Source organism: Osmerus mordax, chromosome 13, assembly GCF_038355195.1.
Source record: "Osmerus mordax isolate fOsmMor3 chromosome 13, fOsmMor3.pri, whole genome shotgun sequence".
Classification (NCBI taxonomy): domain Eukaryota; kingdom Metazoa; phylum Chordata; class Actinopteri; order Osmeriformes; family Osmeridae; genus Osmerus; species Osmerus mordax.
Window position 1 is genome coordinate 1349873 of NC_090062.1, and position 17665 is coordinate 1367537.

The window sequence follows — 17665 nt, forward strand, 5'->3', positions numbered from 1 at the left end:
GAATACTTATTTAATACGTTAAGTGGAATACAAATTTACATAGAGAAAAGAGATGTTATTTTCTATTATGTTTTCTATTTCTATAATGAATAAATGTAAATGTATTATGGCAACAAATATATTTACCAGAGCCACTATATTATGATAAACCTTATCACATTACTTGGTAAGTTTTACATACACAAGTGTTTGTTGTCAATTAAAGTTATACAGTTGTTCAATTTTTTAGTACATTTGGATTTTATTATCTAGCGTTTTTAATTTAATAAAATCTTTATTGCAGAAAAACAACAATTGCAAAACACAAATACCCTACATACAGAGGATCACAATGTACTCTCTGTCACAAGATACATAGTAGCATCAACAGTTATAAATACAGTGAATACAAATAAAAAATATTCATTTTTTTACAAAAACTAAATAAAGTCAGGGAATAATTTAACTTCACGCTGGTCGTTTTAGAGGAGAACAGGAGCGCGAACCGAATTACGTCATCAACATGCGCATAGCTGTCAACATTTTGCAGCAGACTGGCATTGCACATTTGTAGTCTAGGGAAATAGCTGGTATTCAAGCGTATCTCAGAACATAGCTGCAAAACATTGTGCTTATACGCTTCAGGTGGTATCTGTAAAAGGGCAGAGATTTAAAAATACTGATTGATGGCTAACAATGCTTGCTAGCTAGCTAATTATGGCGCACGTAGACTAGCTCTTTTAAAATTTCTGTAAAAACAATTACTTTATCCAAGTTCTAATGATAGTTTTACCAAGTAGCATTCAAATCTGTAAGCAAATTGACCATGTGCCAGGTTGACGATAAAGAATTCAATGGACAACTAGAACATAGAGAAGCCCCTTGGTAAGCCGTCCAGTAGCATTTGCTAGCAGGCTCTGTATGATTAACCTTTTTTCATGTATCCAACACACTGTGTTTTTTCTCTCAGTCTCTCTAAAAAGTGTATGAAATGCAAACACTCCACAGCAGTGTTGCTTATCAGAGCTGGAGATGCCTTTTGCAGGTACCTCAACCAGTTTATTTTCACTTCTAGACTCATCCAAGGGGTTTATTGAATATTTTTCGTAATGTTAATTGTCTTTGTTACCAGGGACTGTTTCAAGGAGTACTTTGTACACAAATTTCGGGCCATGCTGGGGAAAAATCGTACAATATTTCCTGGGGAGAAGGTAGAATGATTTTATCTGATGTGCTTTCCACAACTGTAGTGGTAACCATAATGCATGTCAAATCCGAGTTGTGACCGTCTGTTGTAGGTGCTCCTTGCTATATCTGGAGGGCCATCATCTTTTTCCATGTTGGCACAAGTTCAGGAGGTAGGTCAGTAAATCTCTGGGAACATGTGGACCTAATGTACATATACAACTCAATCTTGGTTCTTATTGCTACAGTGTTCAAATTCTATAGTTTTTATGTCTATTAAATCGTATTTGTCTGTTAGGGCTTGAGTCGAGAAGCATCTAAGAAGTTGAGATTCTCTCCAGGGATTGTCTACATTGATGGTAATCAATAGTGCACTGTCAACATAATAATGCATTTAAATGTATGATTAACAGTTTAGTACTTACCCCACCAATGGGTAGTAGTGCAGCTTGTTCATTAATTAATGTATCCAACATTGCCTTATTTCCTGAAACTAAACACTAAAACCTTTTTGGGGGGGAGTTGGTTAAATTGGTCCTGGCTTTGATTCTGACAAGTCTATCAATACATTTTGAAAATGTATTGATAAATCAATTGAAGATGATTGCTCTCCATTGTTTCTATTTTTAACCACCTAGCTATCATTATTAACACATTTGGGCATGTCAAAGTGTCACAGAGAATTGCATCTATCCTATGAATTGTAATGCGGTAAAGGTTGAAATTGGGGTTTTTAAAAGGATCCCCTGGTAAGTGACATGCCTGTGTGTGATCTTTATGCAATTTTGGTGTGGTGCTTCTTTTACCAGAGGGAGGAGCTACTGGCCAGAGTCTGGAAGAGAGGGCAAGCTTTGTATCCCCGCTGGAGGCTGTCTTCAAAGCTACTGGCTACCCCTACTACATAGTCCCATTAGAGCAGGTGAGCTTTTAATCAACACTGAAATTCAAAAAGTCCATATAACAGCATTCAGCAGCTATATGTTTGCAGCTATGATGACTATCAATATATCCATCGAGGAAGGAGCAGGAATGTTAAAACAATTGTGGGTTCCATTGCTCTAGGTTCTCAGTTTGCCCATGTCAGTTCTAGAGGTTGGGACACCGGCCACAGACAGGGCTGGGGGGAGCTACAAAGCTGGAGTGGACCAGTACATCCAAAACCAGCACCAGAGCCCAGGCCCTGCCCATCCCCAGGTTGACCTATCACATCTCAATTTAAAAGACGGCAAGATCAGGGACCCTGCCCTAGCCACACCTGACTCCGCCCAGAGCCAGGCACTGCAGAGGCTGTTTGCGTCCATTAAGACTCTGACAGCCAGAGAAGATATGCTGCAGACCCTCAGGTTACAGTATCAAATATAACGGCTAGCAGGATGTTGTATGAGTAGCTCATGCCAACACATTGCACATGCACAATGTAGTAAACGTTCTTCAAGGGTCTCTTGCGTTTAGAATAATTTTGTTTGCCTATACTCCACATGTAATGCATGTTTGTTGTATTGCTTTGGAAATATATCAAGCTTGTGCATATAACATACACATGACTGCTGGAAGTGCTGTTTAGTGTAAATAACGTGCTGTTTGTCTGTGCCCAGGAATCACCTGATCTTGTATGTAGCCAGGTCAGAAGGCTTCTCTAAGGTCATGCTGGGGGACAGCTGCACCCGTCTGGCTGTCAGGCTGCTCAGCAGCATCTCTCTGGGACGAGGTTCCGCCCTCGCCATGGACACTGTGAGGAGAGGGAGACATACACGTAGCTCTTAGTCTACAGTGTTTCCCCTAGGTTTACAGCTTGGGGGGGGGGGCGACCATGTAGAGACAGAAATGACACAACGTTGTGTAAATAAGATACATAACATAAGGCCATTTAGTTTGTTTAATAAAAGAGCAAGCTGTTTTATAGGAAAGGTAACCTTAAATGACTTATTTTGTGATCGGGCGCTATATATATATATACAATAAAACATTTTAAATTAATTTTTTCGTTATTAACTTGACCTTCCGGGGGGGGGGGGGGAGGGGGGGGGGGTGACGTTGGGGGGGCGGGGCGCCCCCCTAATATAATGGTAGGGGAAACACTGGTCTAGCACGTAGAGCTTTAACATCACTTGGCTCTGTGTTTCCAAATCAAGTTGGCCTTTACAGAGACATACTGCAAATATATTGTGCTTGTATCATACGGTTTCTCTCTCTCTCTCTCTCTCTCTCTCTCTGTGTGTGTGTGTGTGTGTGTGTGCGTGTGTGTGTGTGTGTGTGCGTGCGTGTGCGCGCACGCACATATTCAGGGATTCTCAGACACCCGCTATGGAGATGTGGTCCTTGTCAGGCCCATGAGAGACTACTCTTCTAAAGAGATTGCCTTCTACAACCGCATGTTTGGTGTCCCTACTGTTTTCATCCCTGCTCTTGACACCAAGGTGAGACGGAGGGGGGGGACAGAAATTGATACAGAAATGGGAGAGACAAAGGCAGATTTTACCTCTTCTGGGTAATAAAACACTGGTAATCTCCACAGGCCTTCTGTGGGATAAGGTTGAGGGTGTGTCCGTATTGTAGATACAAAATGTGAAATATTCATCATGAATCTGTCTAACATGTGGAAAGTATTATTTGTACTTGTGCAGGTACCAGACAAGGCCAGCATCCAGCGACTAACGGAGAGCTTTGTTACCAAACTTCAGGCTGACTTCCCTGCCACCGTCAGCACCATCTACCGGTTAGTTTTGGCAGTGCACCTTAGTCGCTATACTTCCATCATCATCATGATGAGAATGATCTTAAATTGATACTGATACGTGCCTGTATGTTAACAGGACCGGTGAGAAGCTCCACACAGCCTGCCCCCATCAGACCTCCTGTGTGGACCACACTGCCAAATGCCTGTTATGTATGTGTGCCTTGGACACTACTGTGGGTGAGTCACATTTTCCACATTCTCCTAGAGAACCTGCTTACTTGGCCATGCCATAAGTACACTCTCTGAATGGATATTGTAGTGGCAGGCTAATACACAGTGTAAAAAATGGCTCACTGTCTTGGCATGGACTCTTCCCTCTCTGTAGAAGAGGCCTCAGCCTTCCAGGCCACTCTGATCTCAGAGCAGCTTTCTCAGAGGAAGGACCCAGGTCTGACCCCGTCACCTCCAGCCCCAGTCTCAGGGTCGTCTCCTGTATCACCAGGCCAGTGCTGCTCCTCGGCAGGCTCCCAGAGGGAGGGCTGTGGCTCTGGGGAAGTCTGCTGCTCCTCCTCCAGGTCAGTATGTCTCACAGAGCTGACTACTCTGACATCTCTTTGACCCCAGCACTCTGCTAATCAGATGTTGCTTTTTCAGGTTGCCAGATGTGGATGTGAAGAGCCTGTTGTGTTACAGCTGTAGGCTGACCGTCAAAGACATGGTACGTGGAAGCAGAGAACCTCAATGCCGTCGTCTGTCAGCCTGTTGCTGTCAAAAGATTTATGTTTTGAAAAAAATTGACAGTGGTCAGTTTCTTGGTCTCTAGATGTCTGTAGACACTCTGCCACAATACATCCTGTCAGAGGCTGAGAGGAGGAAGAGAAGGTAAGGTCCTGTTACAACAGATGGACTCTGCTCATATAGATCACTATGGTTTGCCTATTGTAACATTATTGTTCAATTTATACATAAACCCTTGCTAAAACCAGTAATTGACAACATAAGTTCTTACACTGTTGGACTACATAATTATTGTCCAAGTCACTCGACTGGGACCCGATGTAATGTCGCTTATTTTGCAACATTACCCATAACTTTGTTTTCCCATTAAACCCCACCTGTTTGTGTGTTTGATCTCTGTATAGGTCTAAGATGAAGGAGGAAATCCGCGAGTTTCTGCTGGAAAAAAATGAGGAAGATCTGTCCTGATGTTAACCTCCTGCGTACTTACTATCATGCTACCTTTATTGTTTTTAGGTCTTGTGTTCATTTGAAGGTTTTGCTCCATGGGGCTGAAATGGCTGGGTGATATCAGTATTTTAACTGCCTTCAAAATAATAAAGCTGCTTTCAATAAATGAGTGACTGTTCAATAATCATCTGGTATGATCCAGTGCATCCTAGTCAGTATTGCAGGAATAAGAACAGTCATTTATTTGTACAAATAAACAATCTTTTCATTGGTTTAGTAGTAGAATCACATTGTGTTGGAAACAAATGTAGGTAATTTTTTTACATGGTGCATGACAGTGACAAGTCTACATGGTCACAGGAACATACCATAGCCCATATGTAGGACACAAGTGAACCTCTAACAATATATTTGACTTTACTGTAGTCTTTGTGACACTTACGTTTGTGCATAGAAATGTGTGCATTTGGTGGCAACATACAGCTGGACAAAAAAATTAAGGCACAATGACAGTCTTTAAGAATAGTATAGTGTCACAATTGTACAATACATTCTAGCAGTGTTTTCCTGACTTGAATCTAGGTTGAATCTATGATGGTCACTCCATTTCATATATTCAACCTATACTTGAAGATATTACATGAAGGTATTCCAGTATATAGGTGTGGTAGGGATTGTCATAATTGTAAGACATTCAGTATGAATCCAGCTCTTAGACGAACAGTTCCTGTAATTAACATAACAGAAATGTAAATTCAACTAACTCCACAAGTGTTTTCAAGTCGTGTCAGTCTTAAGCCCTCCTCATTTGCAATTCAATTTGTAAACAATTTTCAGTAAAATGTAAAGCTCTTGCTGAATATGTACTATAATATAGTGTTAGACACTGCTTGGTGCTTTTAGTCTATTTTAAGCATCTGTCATCTTTAGTCAGACCTGTTGATATCCAACACATTGGGATCTTGGTTCACGGAGTGTGAGCAGTAGGATTTCTTCAGAGGGAATTGTGTTTGACTCAATGCTGGTGGACACAGTCCAGTTCAATAGCAGAAGGTAATGTTTCTAACTAATTTAATTTTCTAGAAGGCATGGTTCAGACAACATAGCTATTGCATTTAAAGTCAACTGTCTACAAGTCAGCCATAACAGACTGTACGGAGGCCCAACATAGACAGTTAAACAGTATCAAAACTGTATTACTATGACCCCTACATTTGCACTTGGCCACCAAGAGAGGAGGTAGCTCACAATGGGGTTACCAGAGCCAGAAAAGACAGCTGTCGGTTTGCCCAACTGTCAGTTCTACGGGGAGGTCCAGTGCTGTGGAAGACCGAGCCCCAGATAGAGGTGCACTGGCTCAGCTTCCTAGCAGCCAAACAGGGCTAGTGTCGGTCCCGGTCTCTTTGGTTATCTCTTGTCCATTTGATCATGGTCTCTGGTGAGCGGTAGAGGAAGATGAGTTTGGAGTAGAGCTCCTCCTCCAGCTCCAGCTCTCCAGTCTCCCGGACCAGGAAGATGTCTGTGCAGAGCTTCAGGATGCGGTCCACGCAGGGCAGCTCCTCAAACATGATGGAGTGTGAGATTTCACTGAAGAACCCACGCACAAACTTCCCAATCACCAGCACCACTGATACGTACAGACCCATGATTCTGCAAGCAGGAGATTCAGGAGTGAACTACAGCACATTCTCAGATGGAAAAGTATCAGAACTAACCTCTTTACCCTAAACGTTCCATTTAACAGCTTGGATATTCTTAAGAATAGAATCCTTACCCATATCCTGCAAGGAAGCCCAGACTAGGTGGGCTGACTTTGTCATTGAAGATGATCATAGGCAGGACACCACAGTTGTCTGAGGTGGGGAGGCAGTCAGCAATGCTGATGTCCCACCACTCCTGATTCCCACTGCCGTTCAGGGACCGGTCGCTCTTCAGAGACAGCGTCACGTCCTGGAAGCTCTCCTCGTCAGCTGGTGGAAATTGTAAACAAACACAAATGTGTGATTTATATCCATAAAAAATATATATATTTCTGACGATTACATTTCCCACACAGAACTCTAATCACATCAGTCATAGATGCATGTCCTTCTCCTCCACCCTCTCCCCATCATCCTTACCCTCATACAGCTGGCTAACAGGCTTGGCTTCAGCTCCGTTGGGGGCTCGGATGTAGTTGGGGAACATGTGAGGCACACGTCTAGGATAATACAAAATACAGTATATCAGGATTATACGCCCCCAAAAACCCACCTATAGCTAGTGGAGCCTGGATGAAATGAGAATGCAGATTTCTAATCTCCATGTGGGGGTTTTAGTTTTTTTAAATTCCAGAACAAAACCATTCTTTTTAGTTTTTCTCTTCATCTCTTCACTTTTTCAAATTATATTCTTTCCATCCATACATCGCTTGTCACTCCTTTATGAAAATAATTCTTGCAATCATTCTATAACTATTCTTATGAAAATATCTCATCCATTCTTACATCTTTCTCTTCACTCTTTCTATGCTTCTGTCACTCTTTTGAAAATTATTCTCTGCATCCTTTTTATAAATGTACAGTCTTGAAAATTTGATATTGAATTTCTTTCCTTAATTCTTGTATCGCTTTTTATTATTCTGTCTTGTCTTAACAGACCACACGCCACAGGTATATACAGACACATGCCAAATATTAAAGGTCAAACCTACACTGGGTCTGTGCGGTTCCCTACAAGCAGAGAGGCCAGGTCTGCTCTGACTGGGTTGCCAGGCGTAAAGTCAATGGAGTGTTTATCAAAAGTGTGCTCCACTGTGCCACCTTTGCCCAAGTCCCTAAGACACACAAACACAGATGTTTAAGGATAAAATCTTAAAAGTACAAGTTTGCTCAACCCTGCCTCCACACACACACACACACACACACCTTTGGAAGGTCCAGGCCAGCCTCAAGGTCATGTCTACAGGGCTGGCCAGCAGCTCCTTGATGACCTCCTGTCTGCTGGGCGGGCTGATCCTCCACACAGAACCTGAACTGCCCTCTATCTTGGCTGTTACTATGTCCTCATAGCTGTATAGGGTGATGAACTGCATAGCCACCTGCAGGGCCCACATAAACAGTAGGATAATTATCAACAACATAACCATGTACATCCAGTAACTGGTTGGTTGGACAGCAACCAAGAAAACCAAGGAGCTAGTCACAAAGCTAAAGTAACCTGTGGAGCTAGCAGAGAGACTATCAAGGCGACAACTAAATACTGTGTTAGCTAGGACAACCAGAATAACAGCTATTGACAGGTTGATTCCAGCACACAACACTAGAAGCAAATTCTAAAGGAAGGTTTGGGTTAAAAGGTTTACATACAGCGTTGTCTCCAAAAACAGTGGTGAGGGTGTCGTAATTCTTCTCTGTGAAGGGCTGGATGGACTGCTGTTGGACACTCATGGTGAACAAAGGCTACACAGGGACAAGAGACATTCAGAACCAGAATTTGTCATTGGGGCAGTTGTTATTAATTAAGATTGGATCTTGTGAGAATGCCATCCAAGGGGGAGGGTATGATCTTACCTCATACCCTCCCAGTTTGACAGTGACTGTAACGTCCACAGGATGGTTAACCACGCCCACAACTGATCTGACTAATGAGATGAAGAGGAGCGGAAACCAGATGATGCAAATGAGGAAGAAAATGATGAGCCCGCCCATCCCATACTTGACAATCTTCTTCTTCTTCTGGCCTTTAGGCTGAGGGTATTTCTGAGGGGACAGGGGGAGCAGCTATTCAAACCACTGAGGTATTATCATGTATCATCAAGTAGCATAACTGGTTCCTACAGCACTGATAACAAGTGTATGTCACCTTCTCTGTCTCTCGGCTGCACTTAATGATGAAGATGTTAGCATAGATGTCCTCCACACACATCCAGTTGGAGAGGGACAGAGTGGTATCGGTCCAGACCCAGTCCATCACAGCACGCAACTCCACCAAAAATGGAACCAACCGGAATCTTAGAAAATGCAAAAAAACATTCAAAAATCAGTCATACACTTGTTTCTATGGTTACCCACCAGTTAGACTACATGGAGAGAGCTGAATAGACATGGGGACAGACTCACCCTTGGAAGAGGAAGAGGTTGAGGTGATTGTACTTCTTGGTAAGGAAGTTGCCTAAGATACAGGTGGGGTACCCACAGCGGATCTGATAGGCTGAGAGGCCAAAGTAAATACACTTGACAAAGTACCAGAGCTGGGCCACCGAGTTTTGACTAAACATCCTGGAAGAGAGAGAGAAGAAACTCATACCTGGAACATATGTTACAATCTGATCACTTTTCTATAAAGCTGGACCAGCTACAGGATGATGTGTCAAGGGCAATTTATCATACATATTTGGTAAATGCATGGAGAACCGAAGTTAGAAGAGCGCTGAAACAGGCTCATTAGGACGCTCTACTCCATCAACATAGACTCACAGTAAAGTCGCCAGAACTGGTCATAGAAAAACACTTGTGATTGTAATGTATGGAAAACCTTTAGGGGACTGTGGTGGAAATTTAGAATACAGTTATAATGTATGTGTTTTATATATAAGGAATGTGTTTTAAGAGAAGTTTAAAGTTGGTTAAGAAGCTTGATACAATGAATGTTGATTCAACTCCATTTGGTAGAGATGCCATTTGCAGTTTATGACAACAGACAGTTGGTCTGGAGACAATGTGGATTCAATTGTCTTTGGGGAGAGATGCCACATCAAAGAACTGTGGGACACTTGGTATGGAGTCAAACTGTCACTGAGCAGTGCTGACCATTCACAGAGACCGCTATATTGATGGATTGACCATCAGAAGAACCATTTGATCTAAAGTTTATATAAGGTAGCATTTATGGATGTTCGCTATCACTCTTGCGAACGATCTGTGGCTAGCACCTCCTTCGTTATGACTGATCACAAAGTACTTTGTTAATTCTTAATTTGTACAAGCTAAATAAATTATATTGAAACCGCCATCTCGACTATTCAAATCTACACAGTGCCACTAGAATTCTTCTATGTCAGGACAGTAAGACAAGCAAGTTCAGTTATTATTTAACAGAGGCAGCAGCTAATGCAGTAGCTGGTTTAACGTTAAGACAAAACAATTATGCTATCAAGTTACTACAGAAGTGATTTAGCCATTAGGATTTAGTTACAAAAGTCCGAAAGAACAATTTGCTAAACCCTATCCATACTACTGACGTCAGGGCAATCAGACAGCTACATGACAAATGTTAAATTCACATACACAGTTTGGCCTCAATGGAGTGGTGTCGGACAGTAGACAAATGGATATCGAGGAACTGTAATGAAATCAAGAAAGTTCAGATACTCCTCGTCCCTTTGTGATTCGCTTGGTTTGGTGTGTCAAGTTTAGACTCTGGGTTACTTTTATTCAGTCTCGTTCTGCAAAATGTATTTGCTCAGTTGATAATGCTCCTGTAAGTGTTTATTTCCCCTTGCTGTGTTGGCTGGGAGACACCCTGCCCCCACCCCTCCTATGCTAAAGACTAGCTAAAGTCAAAAATCTAAACTCTATGCTTTTTCCTTTGGGAATAGGCAGCAGAATCCAAATGGCATTCTAGAGCTTTGAGCAAAACATCCTTGCATGCTCTCTGCTAAACAAAACTTTTGGAATTATAGGTTAAAAAAAAGTCACAAAGATGTAATGCATTCCGGTTTCCAAGGCACTTAACACAGTGAGAGAGAAGTTCTGGATAATAAAAGTAAGACAGTTAACTAAACAAATTGTAAATACCTGTCTAATCTAGGCTTAGATTTTTTGTCCAGGATGGACAGAAGGATGTGTGGATGTATTCATTAATACACTCTGGTGTTCTATTATTATAACATATTCCACAGACAGTAAGGATTCAAAGAAAAACATAAGTCTAAATGCAAAGAGGCAGCCAGTAAAAGACTGAAGGCCATAGGAGAAAAGATCACACTGGGCAACAGATTTCAACACCACTGCCTGGACCGTTGTAGATTTCGCAGGGCCTCTGCTCTGTGAGCAAACTACTAAACTTTGTTTACATGTGCCATTCACATGGATTAAGTGACTGACATAAACACGTCAGTTTAACAACGTCCAACTTTCTGTTGGCATACTGACATTTTGTGGAGAGGAATTTGTCACATTATATACTCTGACACTGTTAAGACATTTAAAAAGCTGAATTTAAAAAGCTTAAATCGTTGAGGAGTTGAAACAAAATACCTTACGTACAAAATACCTTGTTTCTTCACAGAGAAAACAATAACCTGGAAGTTTATAGTGGAGAGAGCTGGATGACAGAGAACATAATTTTTAAATGGAGCTGAGATCAGCTCACTGTTCTTCAAGGACAAAGAAAACACCAACTGAATTCAAAACAGGAGATATGTATTTGTGAATGAAGATAAACTTCCCAAACATCTGTGAAAAATGGGAAGATTACACAGTTTATCTGGACAAAGATGGGAAGGTCCAATCTTCTATATTTGGAATTGGTCATCAACACAAATCTATATTTAATCATGTATCTGATTGTTTGTGTATTTTTGTATTGTATTGTAAAAGTATTTTTCCCCAGTACTACCCAGTCACAGTCCAATGGTTGACCTTCGCCCTTTCCTACCTCTCAGTGACTGCAGGGAGGATGAAGAACATCCAGAGGTGGATGCCCAACACCAGGAAGATCTGGAAGATCAGCTTCCCCAAGACGGTCTTCCTCAGATAGAGAGCTCGATCAATGATCATGGTGCTGAACTGGATCAGCAGCATTACCAGGAAGGCTTCAGGAACCTGGTCCTCAGACAGGGTGGAAGCGATGTCTGCTGCTGCCGAGTGTTTCTGAAAAGGGATTTTGGTGGAAATGTGTCTATGAAAAAGGCAGATAATTTAGAGTTGTCTTTCTTGAGTTGTATTAGCTTGCAAGTTAGGTACATACAATCATTAGCAAAGATGCTTCTAAACCAATGTGCATTGAGCCTTTCTCTTTGTTGTCTTTTCAATGCTCTGCCCGTGTCTAGACAAATTAGTGCTGTGTCCATATACAAGGTCATGAGGGTCCCCCTCCAGTCAGGTACCATGGACACACAGAGCTATGGGTGTCTCCCTCCAGGTGCATGCTAGATTAAGGACTGCTCAACAATAAGGCACACACAGTACACTCTGTTTCAACAACAACAAGCACTGTATTTTCCACTGCACACAGTAAAGCATTGGGGTTTTCCAATACAGGGATGAAGACAGAGACACAGATGGACGGTTAATAGAAGATATACAAAATACAAGATGGCTGAAGTTTTGTGGCAGCCCTAGGAGAGAATACCAGAGATGTTAGTGCACAGGGTGTGGCTGTCCACCTGAGGTCCCAGAGCTGTATAAAATGTCTCTCACCCCAAAGGCCCAGAAGCCGAAGACGATGATGATGAAGTCGATGACATCGGTGAGGAACATGAGAGCGTAGACGTCAGTAGCAGCTTGGTACTCTGCATGCAGGATGTCAGAGAAGAATCCCTGAACTGGCTTATACACACTGCGAGCGCTGCAGGGGAGAGACATTGCTAAATCATACTCAGCTAAAATGAGTCGAAATCACATTCCAAATTGTATTCCATTAGACATTTCAAGTGAAGCATCTGTAATACTGTACAAGAGAACAATTTACTCTAATGAACATACCCAGTAATGAGGAAGTGTCTGATCTTTTCTCCTATGGCCTTCAGTCTTTTACTGGCTGCCTCTTTGCGTTTAGACTTCTGTTTTTTCTTTGAATCCTTACTGTCTGTGGAATCTGTTATAACAATAGAACACCAGAGTGTATTAATTAATACATCCACCCATCCACACATCCTTCCGTCCATCCATCCTTCCATGGTCTGCTGACCTTTGCTTGGTTGTTTCTTCTTGTGGAAGCGCATTAAACTGCTCCTCTTCCGAGGGCCCTGCTCAGACTGGCTGGGACTGGGAGGGGCAGGTGGCTCCTGGGTGGGGACAGAGCTGGTGCCGGGCTCGGGTTCGGGTCCTGGGTCTGAGTCATTTCTCTGGGTCTGGTCAAGCTGTTTTGCCTCAATGTCAGTGAGGCTAGGTCCAGAGATGGGACAAACCTCCTCTCTCTCTCCCTCCTTCCTACTGCTCTTCGCCTGTTCTCCCTCATTATTGCTCTTGTCCTCCAAGGGACCCTCATGGTCCCATAGGCCATAGCGCTGAGAAACAGAAACACACACACACACAAATTGTGTCCGACAAATGTACCTTTATTGTGTAATTGTGTGTGGGAGGTGTGGCCTACACTGTCACTGTTGTGGTCAGTCTTACCTGCAGCAGTGACCTGTGGAAAAAGAGAGCCAGCAGCTGCAGAAGGTCATATCTGATGTAGTTGTCCGTCTTCTCCAGGCCCAGGATGCGGGGAGGGAAGAAGGGCTTGTCCTCGTTCAGGGTCATCTCATACACACTGTTCCAGGGGAAGAAGCCGAACTGGAACAAGTACTTCACCACCACCATCACCTGGGTTACAGATGAGGACCATACCAGAACACATCAGATCAAAGCAAACATGCTAATGCATAATTAGTTATGTCTGGGCAGCGGACACAGCAAATGCTGTTTTACAGAAGTGGAGTGAAGCCAAACCCAGTAAGTTTCCTCCTTGTAGTCAGTTAAAACAGAGCTACATATGACTCGCATCTCTGTCACAGTCGGTCTTTCTCTCTCTCCTACTGCCTCCCTGACCCAGCCCTTGTCCACACCTCTCCTTAGTATCCAGAGAGTAGATGGTAAACAACCACATATGAAACCACAGCCTACCTCCGTATACACAATGGCTGTCATCCAGAACTTCTTGCTGGGCCGGGGAACAGCCAGCATGGCCCAGAGGAACACCAGGATGGGCAGCACCAGGGAGATAACTGAAGCCGTCACCACATTGTTAAGGACAATGATGAAGTAACAGACCAGCTCAGAGTTTCCGGCCAGCAGGTTGTAGAGAGCAAAGAGCAGCTTGAGGAGGCGGTTCTGAGAGGAGTAGAAATCCCTGCTCTGTTCCAGCTCTTCGATGAAGAAGGCCCTGGAGGAGGAGAGGAGGATAGATCTGTTGTGTTTGACTGTAGCATTTGAAGATCTATAGCATTTGTTCTCCAGAGAAAAGTCTGAGATCTATGGTATGCTGCTACTACCGAATACCTGTGTATTCTAAATTCCAGTAAATACCAACCAGGGAATCTAGCCAGTCAGTCTGCCAGCCAAACAGTCAGTATCAGTACCTGTCAGAGAGTAGCTCTGAGGCAGTTCTGGAGTGTCGGTAGCGACTGCGGTTCTGAGGTTCCTGGTCTAGCTCCATGGTGGTGGGTTCAGAACCCAGCGTGGTGCCGCTGTAAGGAGTGGTTCGGCCCAGTTCGCCAGGCTCGCCAGGAAACTCCAGCTCATACCCACTGACAGGCAGGCATAACAAACACAAGCAGGTGTGAGAGCATGATAAATGTGTTTAGATTATAGTTTCATTATCATTCTGCCTTAAAGAGTTAGCCTTAGCCTTAGCCCGTCCCTCAATATTCATTGGTGTCCCAAAAATCCTGAAAGTGATACATGAAAAATCGTACATAACCCTTCCCTGTGTTATAACACGGTACCTCAAAAATGCACAAACACCTCTTACATTTCTTCAAAGGTTTTCAGCCACTAGTGGCAAGAAAAACATGGACCAAATAATACAAATAAATAAGTATTTGTTGGAAGTCATGTGGGTATTAACCATAGCGGTTAAACTAAAAACTTTTTTGTATTTAGTTACCCTTTCAAAAAAAAAATTACATGCTAATTTGGTCAATAAAAAAAACACGTAATAACACCAATATCCTCCCTCCACATCATAGTCATCATCACAATCATCACCCCACCCTGACTGACTGACCAGGTTGTGCTGGTGTAGATAATGTTGTCAGTGTCTCCGTCGTCCAGACAGGTATCCAGGGTGGGGCTCTCGCTGCCTTGGGACAGCTGATCATCCACAGGCTCTCTCACAGGACACTGGAACATGAGGGTGGGCTACAGTCACACATTATGTCTGGCCCCAGTGTGTATGTGTGTGTGTGCCAGGACTGGTGGTGTGTGTTCCCTTACTGCCCTTACCTGGCTGATCTTGTGGATGAGCAGGTATCGTTCGTTGCAAAGCACGGTGGAGGTATCTACGTACTGCTTGGTCAGCAGGTTGAGCCACTGGGTCATCCCATCCACCATGGCCAGAACCACCGCCAGCAGAAACCTCAGAACATCCAGCAGTCGCTGTACCATGTCCCCCCTTCCTGCTCACAGTAGAACAGCATTACACCATCACACCTTCCAAGCTCAACAACTGAGAGTGACAATCAGGCATTATACAGTACCTCATCCAGACCTCTATTACAGCTGTAGACATTGAGGTTCAACGTTCTGCACTGTCAGAACATTTATGCCAAGAATACAAATGGAGTCTGATGGTGAAGGTAGGACAGGGTTTGCAGTGATACCTACCGGATTCCTCAGGTTCCTGCTCCTCGTTGACTTCTAGGTCTTCATGTAAAACACCTTCCTCAAACACCTCATTGTCCCCTCCGCCTGCAACAGACATACAACTACAAATGACACTCTGTGGGTGTGAGTAACAGTGTGATACCTGTGAGTGTATCTCTGTGCTTGTGTGTGTGTTTGTAACCATACGTGTGCGAGTACACTTTTGCTTGTCGCTGAGCGTGTCACTGACCTAAAGGTGATCCAGCCTGCCGCACGGCCAGTCTCCCCTCTCTCTCTCTCCTCTTCAGCTCCCTCTGTCTCTGCTGTCGGTCCTTCAGTGCCGACTTCACACTGGTCACCCACGCTTGGTAGGCCAGCTGTGTGTGTGACAGAAAGATTGGAGATTAGATGACAGGCATCTTTGTGGCGCTAGGCCAAGTAACACACATTCATATGACGAGAAAACATGGAGTCCCAACCTGACAGGCCGTCTGTTTCTGAGGCTTCTGGTCCTCTGACTGGAGCTCCTCTTCCTCCTCGCTGTCCGACTCAAACAGGTAGTACTCCCCAGAATGCAACACTGCAAACGGAATGGTTACACATCATCAGCATGTTTAGGAAGTGTAAAAGGAAAAAGAGAGCGAGGGAGAAACACGTTCACGAGGTATGCCAGAACTCTCAAACCTGTAGCGTGGTCCAGCCAGGGCCGGTGCCATTTCTTTGTCTGTTTCGATCTCTTCTTCTCCTTCTGGGGCTCGCCTGACTGTTCCTCCTGGATGGCTGACACTCGGCGGCCATCTTTGTACTTTTGCTGTTTGGAGCGAATCCGTTCCATTCTAAGAAGATATGATCACATTCTGGTTTAGGCTTGGCCAGTAAACAAGCACTTGCTTCAATTGTCAGTAGATCAGTCAGTTAATCACATTAGATTTCCGGTCCGACTCATAAGTCATACATAACATGTCAGAAGCTACAACTTTGAAAGGCTGGGTCATATACTTACGATCTCTTCAGCTGTGAAAGGGACTTTTTCTCAATCTGTTGGTGGAACTTCATGTTCTTGATCATGCTGGCTCTAAACAATTCAAACCCCCTAGAAATAGTACATTCGACAGTGATTAGGAAAACAGTGTTACTGAGCTCATTTCAAGGGGTCGGTGGGGGCAGTTCTGTTACTGTCCAGTACAGTAAGGGGCTCCGGGAGAGCTCTGTCTTCTAGTATGGAATGTTCTGTAAGTGTCCTTCAGGAGGCACTGTAGCTCACCGGGAGGCTTGCTGGGCTGAGGCCTTCAAGTCGGCAGTCACATGGAGGAAGTAAAAACTGAGGAAGACCCTTCTCTGGAGAAGCAGGAACAGGAAACAGATGCTGTCCCAAATGATGCCCGCCTCTTCCACCGGCAGAGTACATGTCTTGTCGCTGACCGACTTAGCTGTTGGAAACACAAATGTGACAAACACACACACACACACACAATTAATAAATGCATCCCTTCTACTTTTCTATATATATTTAGGTTATTTTAGCTGAAAAGACACATTTTCCTTTAGGGAATTCGAAGGAATATCTAGTACTCACGATCGTAGTATCCCTTGACAGTGCAGACCAGGCTAAAGAGCTGGATCACCCAGCAGAAGCCCTTTTGCATTTCCACCACAAAAACACATGCCAGGATCTGACAACAAACAGAACAGAACGACAATGAGAAAACTGTACTCAAGTCTTTACTGCCAACTCTTCCAATGCAGAATGCTAGGTGGTAGGAGCTGGCGTGTCCTTGTGAGTATCACTCACAGACAGCATGTTCTTGGAGACGATGACAGCCACGTTGTAGATGATGAGGCAGTCCCAGAGGACCAGGCGTGTGCGGGATGGTTTGATGAGAAGCTTGGTGCCAAAGAGCAGGAAGAAGAAGCAAGCCATCAGGTAGCCCAGGCCAAACACACTGATCCTGGTGGCCCCTGTAACAAACACCACAGACAGCACAAACCAGAAGAGATGGCGGAACACCAGGACCTTGGCCATGTCCAGGTAGCACCTTGGGATGGGGGAGTAGGGGGAGAAGGGGGGGGGGGGTGTAACACAGTGTGGTGGTTATTTAAATTAAATGATGGATGCTTACATATTCTTTTAATACATATTCTT

General features: G+C 43.7%; 2 protein-coding genes across 4 annotated transcripts in view; one reads left to right on the forward strand and one right to left on the reverse strand.

The window, feature by feature from the left end:
• Nucleotides 1-510: 510 nt before the first annotated feature.
• ctu2 (cytosolic thiouridylase subunit 2 homolog (S. pombe)) lies at nt 511-5195 on the forward strand. 3 transcript variants are annotated; one of them, XM_067249182.1, is made up of 15 exons: nt 511-864; nt 950-1024; nt 1112-1190; nt 1278-1337; nt 1463-1523; nt 1974-2083; nt 2227-2507; nt 2760-2895; nt 3450-3581; nt 3789-3880; nt 3978-4078; nt 4227-4416; nt 4496-4559; nt 4665-4723; nt 4984-5195. In XM_067249182.1, the coding sequence occupies exons 1-15, from the start codon at nt 806-808 to the stop codon at nt 5045-5047; spliced, it is 1563 nt and encodes a 520-aa protein (XP_067105283.1). In that variant the 5' UTR covers nt 511-805; the 3' UTR covers nt 5048-5195. The 3 variants fall into 3 exon arrangements, with proteins under 3 accessions (XP_067105283.1, XP_067105284.1, XP_067105285.1); XM_067249183.1 differs by lacking the exon at nt 4665-4723; XM_067249184.1 differs by lacking the exons at nt 950-1024; nt 1112-1190.
• Nucleotides 5196-5293: 98 nt separating this feature from the next.
• Nucleotides 5294-17665, reverse strand: part of piezo1 (piezo type mechanosensitive ion channel component 1 (Er blood group)) — a 58391-nt gene continuing 46019 nt past the window's right edge. Inside the window, exons 25-50 of the mRNA XM_067249180.1 lie at nt 17315-17558; nt 17099-17195; nt 16787-16952; nt 16526-16615; nt 16207-16358; nt 16002-16102; nt 15773-15899; nt 15544-15627; nt 15163-15335; nt 14945-15060; nt 14298-14465; nt 13843-14101; nt 13354-13542; nt 12923-13241; nt 12718-12829; nt 12433-12580; nt 11669-11883; nt 9130-9288; nt 8873-9020; nt 8581-8769; nt 8377-8469; nt 7936-8108; nt 7722-7844; nt 7150-7229; nt 6804-6999; nt 5294-6679 (exon numbers count right to left, since the gene is read on the reverse strand). Of these exons, the coding sequence (XP_067105281.1) occupies nt 6412-6679; nt 6804-6999; nt 7150-7229; nt 7722-7844; nt 7936-8108; nt 8377-8469; nt 8581-8769; nt 8873-9020; nt 9130-9288; nt 11669-11883; nt 12433-12580; nt 12718-12829; nt 12923-13241; nt 13354-13542; nt 13843-14101; nt 14298-14465; nt 14945-15060; nt 15163-15335; nt 15544-15627; nt 15773-15899; nt 16002-16102; nt 16207-16358; nt 16526-16615; nt 16787-16952; nt 17099-17195; nt 17315-17558 (4189 nt within the window). The 3' untranslated portion in view covers nt 5294-6411. The remainder of the gene's footprint in view (nt 6680-6803; nt 7000-7149; nt 7230-7721; nt 7845-7935; nt 8109-8376; nt 8470-8580; nt 8770-8872; nt 9021-9129; nt 9289-11668; nt 11884-12432; nt 12581-12717; nt 12830-12922; nt 13242-13353; nt 13543-13842; nt 14102-14297; nt 14466-14944; nt 15061-15162; nt 15336-15543; nt 15628-15772; nt 15900-16001; nt 16103-16206; nt 16359-16525; nt 16616-16786; nt 16953-17098; nt 17196-17314; nt 17559-17665) is intronic.